Source organism: Acanthochromis polyacanthus, chromosome 22, assembly GCF_021347895.1.
Source record: "Acanthochromis polyacanthus isolate Apoly-LR-REF ecotype Palm Island chromosome 22, KAUST_Apoly_ChrSc, whole genome shotgun sequence".
NCBI lineage: Eukaryota > Metazoa > Chordata > Actinopteri > Pomacentridae > Acanthochromis > Acanthochromis polyacanthus.
This window is the reverse complement of record NC_067134.1, coordinates 18,904,767-18,913,164: the sequence shown is the minus strand read 5'-3', so window position 1 is coordinate 18,913,164 and position 8,398 is coordinate 18,904,767. Positions and strand designations below refer to the sequence as shown.

Below are 8,398 nucleotides of genomic sequence, written 5' to 3'. Positions count from 1 at the left end.
ATAATACACAATATTTACTAAAATGGTCAAACAATAACATGCCAATGTAAGTGCAAAAAAATGACTGCATAGCATTAAAGTTAGTGTGTTTAAGTTTTCCTTTCTTCATTCAACCTTTATTGGAAGTATTTTGGAACTTTATCCATTTATCTGTAGTTATTGCATTCACTGCTGCTCACCAGCAGAGGGCAACAGTACATCACCACCTGCAGAAAACACAACTAATATCAATTGTCCTGTTTGTTTCTTTCCTTTATATCACGTTTTTAGAACTTGCAGTAGTAAGGGGCATCTCGAGTGTGATATATCCAGTTAATGTGAGGATGCTGTGAATATTACAGTGGAACATAACCCAGGTTCAGACACTAATGAGGACGACAAGATCAGAAACTTAGCAAAGAAAGTGTTTGTTTACCAAAGCTAATTGCATGGTGAAGTCAAAGTTCAGGTGGTGAGGGGAGATAAACCAGGGGAGGTGAGCTAAAGGCCAAATTAACAACACCAAAAACAAGACAAACTCACAGAAGGGATAACAGAAAACACATGAAGCAACATAAATTACCAGCTGGGCTCGGATACTGAGCTTAACTGACCAAAGCAAGGTTCAACAAGGCTAGGAAAGACTTAGCTGACAGATTGGGCTGGGAAGGGGCAAGCAGGAAAACTAGATGGTTGGTTCTGATTCTGGAGGTTGTAGCAGCAGAAACCGACAGAGGACGATCCAGACAGAAGGAAGGGATTGTTCTTGGCACAAATCAGAGTCCATGACCTGGCAGAGAGGTTTACAAAGTGGAGAGGTGATTGGCGGCAGGAGAGCTCAGGTGTCTACATTTGCTGCTGATTACAGAGCGGCTCAGAACTGCAGCTAACCAGTATTAGTATTATTGTTGTTCAGTCAAACGACCAGACAAACCAAAATGATGATACGATGAAACTTTATTTGTGAAGTGAGACATTGTGAGTGCATTTATATGCAATGAACTGTTACTCAATGAATCCATGAAAAATACAAACATGTGTACATGTGCATAGTTTATTTACAGTGTGTGTAGCTGCTAATGAATCCTCACATTTTCCTGACGCAGTTTTCTTGTTTCTCAGTAGATGGAGCGAAGACTCTGAAGTGTCTGTGCTTGTCTATTTTTGCATTAACATTAGCTGGAATCCTGATGTGAAAATAGACGACATTATCACATTATAGAAATACGCTATCAACAAGTTAATTTTTTTGTACAAATTATCAACATACAACCTAAAACAGTCCAAATAACAAGAAAAGCACTCAGAGTGCAGTACTCCTGCAAGGCTGCTCAGTCGTATAATTTCTAATAAAAAATGACCTTACGTTGAGCACAGGTGTGTGTTATGCATGTGTATGTTATGTAAGAATACCGAATCGTGTGATCTAAATATGTAGCGGGCGGCAGGAATTGATGGGACTCAAATTAATCTGTTGTTTCTTGTATCATGTCTCACAGATAAGTCCCAGTAAGTTAAGTAACATAACGGTCGATTTGTAGTAGGTTTGCAATCATGTGATCGTCAACAGGCAGCTGACGACTTGCTGTCATAGTTGGCCAGGTCACTATTGAAAATGAGAATAATTTCTCAACTAGCTTATCTAGACAAAAACGTGGTTAAATAAATAAAATAAAATAGTTACAGTGACGCCATGCTGCTATCTCGCAATGATAGAGACATCTTTAAAAAATCCATGGATCCAGACTATAAGAAATATCACTGCCAAAATCTAATCACTTGGTCCTTGTGCCATTTCTGACCTTCCCTGAAAATTTCATCCAAATCCATTTATCCCTTTTTGAGTAAAGTTGCTAACAGACAGACAGACAGACAGACGGACGGACAAATGTACACCGATCGTCACATAATTTCACCGCGTTCCTTGACGGAGTAAAAATGCAGTTTTGAGCTTCTGATATCATCTCCACCCCTTGTTACATTTGAACACATTTGGGTATCACAGAAAATTTCACTTTCTTATTTACACTGATGGGTCATTCATTATGCAGCTTTAAAGTGTGTTTAGTCTTTGGAATGGCTCCTGTCTGCATCCTCCATCCTGTTGCTCTTCAGGTTGAGATAAGTGACTTCTGGTTGTGCATTCTGTCCCTGCTGGTTTTCCTCTCCCTCTGACCACACAGAGCCCTGCAAAAACAAAGTTTGCATAATTCGCTAATACAGATGAAGGACCTTAAAGCTGTGACAGGCATTCTAACATTAATCGATCAAATAATTAAGAAATCAATCAGTCGATTAATCACCTGACTGTCTGACTGATTAATACTTCTACCTAGTGACAGCCTTGGCGACAAGATATGCAAGTTCGGCCATGTTTAGGACCATGCAGATGGACGAGGCCGTGGCCATGAAAACAGTGAAGACGGTTTTCTCAGTGGGCCGTGAGATGAAACAGTCCACCAGGTTGGGGCAGGGCCACTGGTCACACTGCACCAGCCGGGGCATCTGGAAACCATCGTACACCACGTACAGAGTGTACCTGCAGAGATACATACTGTGTGCTGAGATCACCACAGCTTTACGACAGACTCACAGAGAAGAAGAATCACAGATCTTACATGAATCCTCCTTCAAACAGCAGCCTGAACACCAGGCTGCAGGCGTACGTCCACCACAGAGCTCCAGCTATGGGGAGTCTGCGCTTCTTCAGGGTCTCCAGCTCCTCCTCTTGGCCCTTGTTGCCGAGGAAACCAGCTCGGCCAGAAGTCTGTCGCACAGGATGACGTGATTTTAAAACAAATCGAGATGCAGATATAGAAGAAAACAAGATGTCACATGACTGTCGTTGGGTTTTGATTTTAGCCGTCTCCCATGTTTGCCCCTTTGTTTGTTTTCCCTCCTTTTTTGATCCACTTTCAGTAGATTCACCTATTCTTGGTTCCTCATTACCTACTGTATTTATAATCCTGCTTCTTCCCCTGTTAGCTGCTAGCTCATCTCTTTGCTTATATTCTCTTGCCTAACATGTTTCCTGCATCCGATCTACTCTCCATATCTTTGGGACCTTAGCCTCAGTTCATCCCTGGATGTCTGGCTGCCAGCCTCTGTTCATGCTTCAGTCAGTTTTTGTTTGAAGTTGCTTTCGTTGCCTTGGGTATCTGCCATTGGCTCTTCTCCTGATTAGCCAGTGACACATGACAAACAACACAACAACACACACAATGCAAGACTGGACAAGACAGCAGGTGACAAGATGAAAGATACGACATGACAGAAGCCAAGACATCATGTCAGGTGATGAGAAAAGAGCAGACTCATTCTGTTATAACATGACATGTGATCAGAAGACGAGACATGACAACATAAAACATGGTGACAAGGCGGAAGATACAACATGACATCATGATGTGACAACACAGAAGATTACATGACAGGACAAGATAAGACACCAGCAGAGGCACGACACAATACAACATGACATGACACATTCAGGACATGAGAGTCATTCTATCACATGACATAGCGAGACACCGGAGGACATGGAAGGACGGGACATCACTTCATTTCGCATGAAGTACCACATATACATACGTCTCTGTCGTCAGGGTGACTTTGCATTAATAAACTGATATCACACTCACCTGCAGCAGCCTCTTCTTGTCTTTGTGGTTCCGATAGGACACATACATGGCGACCAGGAGCGTCGGCGTGGAGACGAAGACCAGCTGAAGACACCAGAGACGGATGTGGGAGACGGGAAAGAACTGATCATAGCAGACGTTCTCACAGCCGGGCTGGAAGGAAAAAATGCAGGTATGATAACTGATTAGTGAGGATTAGCTCATGTCTGCTCCAATGAGGTCGAAGGTCAGAGACTGAACAGGAAGTTGGTTGGTTTAGGGCAATGTTATTCATCTCCTTCTTTTCTGTCTTTTCTCTGTTATTTCTAATATTTATGAGGGTTACAGTGATGTTTCTATTGTTGAACTGCTATTAGAAACTCACTAATAACAACTTATGACTTTAAGCTATTTAACAATTTCTGCGCTAATTTTAGCTTTGTAATCATTTCCCCAGTACTCTCAGCTGAATGTTTCAATTTTAAAATAAATCAGTGACCATTTAAATGATTCATCCATTCCTTCACCTAACTAGTTTTTACGCATTCTCAATGGCAAAATGTAATACACATGTGTTAGAAGTGACTCTGTATGTTGTTTTTTACATATATATTTCAAATTTTATGCAACAGGCTATTCTAAGCTAAAAAAATATATAATCATTAACTATAAATATATGAAATTTGCTTTTAAATATCGAGGTCCTCCTGCTTTAAAACCAGACTGCAGAAGTGACCATCCATTAGATTCAAGCTCTTGTCAAACAGGTTCACACAATGCTCATTGGGTCTATCAGTTCCAGATAAAACTCTCTTCAGTGGAGTTTCAAATCAAAGGTCTGTGGCAACGTTGGTTATGGTTTTACATCACCCAGCAGAGCAGAGCTTAAAGTGGAGGAACTTTAGAGTGGAGGGCCCCAGAAAACGTGATGATGCTCTAGATTAATGTCTGAAGAAGAAAGCCACCAACATTAAGACATACATCATTAAGAAAAAGACTTTTGTCTCCCTCTTGTGGCAGTGAGAGTAAATACACAAACACTGTCATTACTGCCTGGGTTTTCTTTTGGCACCACCTGACATACTATCACAGCTGTTTCTCATGTCTTTACCTGCCACCCATAGGTTTAATGAGCACTGTGTGAACTTGCTATGTAGACATACACACCTCCAGTCAAAAGTTTGGGGTCACTCAGGCAATTTCATGTTTTCTATGAAAACTCCCACTTTATTCATGTGCTAAAATAACTGCACAAAGGTTTTCTAATCATCATTTCGCCTTTCAACACTATTAGTTAACACAATGTAGCATTAGGACACAGGAGTGATGGTTGCTGGAAATGTTCCTCTGTACCCCTATGGAGATATTCCATTAGAAATCATCTGTTTCCAGCTAGAATAGTCATTTACCACATTAACAATGTTTAGACTGCATTTCTGATTCATTTAATGTTATCTTCATTGAAAAAAAACTGCTTTTCTTTCAAAAATAAGGACATTTCTAAGTGATTCCGAATTTTTGAACAGTAGTGTATAGAACAGATACATAAACTACATAAAGTTTTATTACATATAAATGCGACTTTTTAAGCAAGATTGTGTCATTTCGTTTTTCCGACGTGACATAGTCACTTTAATGTAAGAACTGTGCATAGAAATTAACTAAAAATGTTAAAACTATGTGCTAATAATTTGTTGTTATTGATATTTAATGTATGCAATGTGGCACAATTATGTGAATACGTAACAACGGCAAAAGAACAGATTCTCTCACAGCACACACTCTGACTTGTCACAGCAGGAAAACTAACGGTGTAATTAATAACATCAGTGAAGCAGCACAGTGATAGTAAAAACAGAGCTGTCACACATCTTCCAGCAAAGTGCACTTGGATAAGATGCTTCTCAGCTTCAGGACAGTAAACACTCAGCACAACTTCATCAAAGTGGACAAAGAAATGACAGATAATTCACCCTGAACCATTGGCATAATTATCATCAATAACAGATGTGTTAATACGCTGCCTGTGAAAAGGTCCATAAATCTGTTAATGGCATACAGTGCACCTTTAATACGTCCTGTGACTTATTAGGTTCCTACCTGTAGCGTGTTACAGACGAAGTCCGACTGCTCGTCCCCCCAGACGCTCTCTGCAGCAACAACCAGCACCAGGACCCGGAAAATAAACAGCACCGAGAGCCAGATCTTACCCAGACTGGTGGAGTGACGGTTCGCCCCGACCAGCTGAGTATAGAGAGCCGGCCAAGACATCCTGGGGGACGGAGAGACACCAGGGAATGATGGGAATAATGATGAATGTCCTAGAAAGTTGATGCTTTAAATCCTGAAATGTTAGAAAGTCTGTGAGGAGTGAACAGATTCATCAGAGTTTCTCTTTTGGACTTCTTCTCATGACACCGTCTGACTGCAACACAGATTTGAGACATTTAGGAGGAAGTGAAAAGATGAAAGAAGAGACCGACGCTGAAACAAAAGGCAAGTCTGAAAGAGGAAGGGGATGAAAAGGAATGGAAGTTCAGGAGGAGGAGAGGAGGCTCAGAGCCAGCATTCATGTGAACTGATGAACCTCTCTGCCCACTGTGGACTGGACTGAGCTGAGCCCACTCAACTAAAAACACACTGAACACACTGTACAGACCCACACTGAGCCGCACCATTCACACTGACCGATTTATTCACTCACTAGTTATTAAAACGATGGAACTGCACATCAATATATGATCGATAGATTCATTAACAGACTTGTTTACAGGAGGAAAACGCTTCATTATGATTAAAAAAATAAAGTTCTTGTCCCACCTTGTGTCTGGACTGTCAGGTTGTTTGGCAGAAAATATTCCTCATCGTCCTTTCCAGCGTGAAAACAAACACACGAGTCACCGCCACATGAACAGGTTTAGCATGACAATGAAATGAATGTGAATCTACAGAAAGTCAAACCTGCAGCTCCTTCTTCTGCATCAAATCAAAAGACGTGAAGTGAGAAGCAGCTGAGAGGGCTTCCTGGGAGGAGTTTTAGAATAATGTCTCCGGAGGCGGAGAGAACAGTACAGAGAAGGACGGATGAGATTTAAGGAGCAGCGAAGCAACGAGGAAAAACTGTAAAGCTAATTTCAACTCAACTCACAGATGTAGAACGACAAAAAAATACAACTATTACACACACACTATCAGTCAAAAATGTCATGGTTTTTGTTATTTTAATGACTGTTTACCTTGTAGATTATCACTGAAGGTATCAAATCTATGAATGAACACATATGGAATCATGTAGGAAGCAAAAATAAGTCAAAACATGTTTTATATTTTAGATTCTTCAAAATAGCCACCTTTTGCTTTGATGACTGCTTGGCACACTCTTGGTATTCTCTCAGTGATCTTCATGAGGTAGGGAGATAGATGGATAGTCACCTGAAATGGTTTTCCAACAGTCTTGAAGGAGTTCCTGGAGATGCTGAGCACTTGTTGGCCGTTTTGCCTTCACTCTGCGCTCCATCTCGTCCCAAACCGTCTGAAATCTTTGAATGATAAGCATCTGTTTGGTAAAATGTGTTGCTTAAAACATTTGAGGCAAGAAATTAGCTATAAAGCTGCTGAATCAGTCCACATTTTACAGTTTACAACATTTAGTTCACGGGTTTTATGAGGTGTTGGACCCCTACTCATTCACTGTGTGTGTGATCTCTGTGTGACTGTAACTGGACACAGGTAGAGAGTCAAAGTGACTTTTCGGATCTGAACCGTCCCTTGGCAGCAGTCGTCCTGCCGGACAGGGCCGCTCTGTGCTGCTGATGACTGTGACCAATGAGCCGCTCCTCTGTTTGTTGAAGTGTGGGAGCAAAACCAACTTCCTCCGTTTGCACTGAAGACACTCAGAGCAAAGAAATAAAGATTTCTGAAGAAGCTGTACCATCTTCTGTATGTTCAGGGATGTAGAATAGGATGTAAAGCGTTACAGACAGCAGTGAAGCAGCCTGTTAATGGAAACCAATGAGATTCCACCTTTCTGTTCTTTCTGTACAGCAAAGCAAGAGTTTCCTGTGCTTTTTCTGCACAACTGAACATAACATGACCCAGCAAAATGAGAAGCAATGAGGGCTGAGACAGAGAGGGCGTCAGTGATTCTAATGGAGTCATTAGAGGAATAACAGCCACACTTATTACTGATGCATATCTGTCAATGGGTATCAGTGTCAGGACCGACTCAAAGAGCCACTGTTTGTGATCCCAGTCAGGACGGGGCTAAAACAGAAGGGGGGAGGCTGGTGGATTGTTGCATCCATTCTGCTGAGAGGTGGAAGGGAGGGGGAGGAGGGGGGAGGATTCAAAGTGAATGAGTGGGGAGGCAGAGAGAGAGAGAGGTAAAATAGAGCTGATTGTTAGAGTAGCTCCTGGTCCCTGATCAGCCAGCAGCAGGACAGAGGGGGGTACTGTCCTCACACACACACACACTGTACAAGCACACACACATACTGTACCAACACACACAGCTGCATACTGTACCAACACACACACACGTTACCCAGGAAACTACACACATTCTCCCACACACAGTGTAATGAGTGAGGGGGAGCAGCATGTGACTGGATAGCAGGTTTCACTTCTGTAGGAGGACTTGGCCGACTGATCCCGGATCAGCTTCTCTCTCTCTCTCAAAGTCAGCCCCGCAACACGTCTTGGCAATTCCAGGAACTTTTTAATGTAGAAAAAAAAATGGTTTCCCCTTCAATACCTCTGATTGTATTTGCTTCAAGGCCGCTTGAGCTGCCCTTTGCTGA

General features: G+C 41.8%; 1 protein-coding gene across 2 annotated transcripts; it reads right to left on the bottom strand.

Annotated features, from left to right (window-relative positions):
• Positions 1-918: 918 nt before the first annotated feature.
• LOC110952224 (gap junction beta-6 protein-like) lies at positions 919-6,678 on the bottom strand. 2 transcript variants are annotated; one of them, XM_022195678.2, is made up of 7 exons: positions 6,561-6,678; positions 6,420-6,468; positions 5,700-5,871; positions 3,621-3,773; positions 2,598-2,746; positions 2,312-2,518; positions 919-2,166 (listed from the first exon to the last, which is right to left on the bottom strand). In XM_022195678.2, the coding sequence occupies exons 3-7, from the start codon at positions 5,868-5,870 to the stop codon at positions 2,091-2,093; spliced, it is 756 nt and encodes a 251-aa protein (XP_022051370.1). In that variant the 5' UTR covers position 5,871; positions 6,420-6,468; positions 6,561-6,678; the 3' UTR covers positions 919-2,090. The 2 variants fall into 2 exon arrangements, with proteins under 2 accessions (XP_022051370.1, XP_022051371.1); XM_022195679.2 differs by having other exon boundaries at positions 2,283-2,518; positions 6,420-6,611.
• Between the last annotated feature and the right edge of the window lie 1,720 nt (positions 6,679-8,398).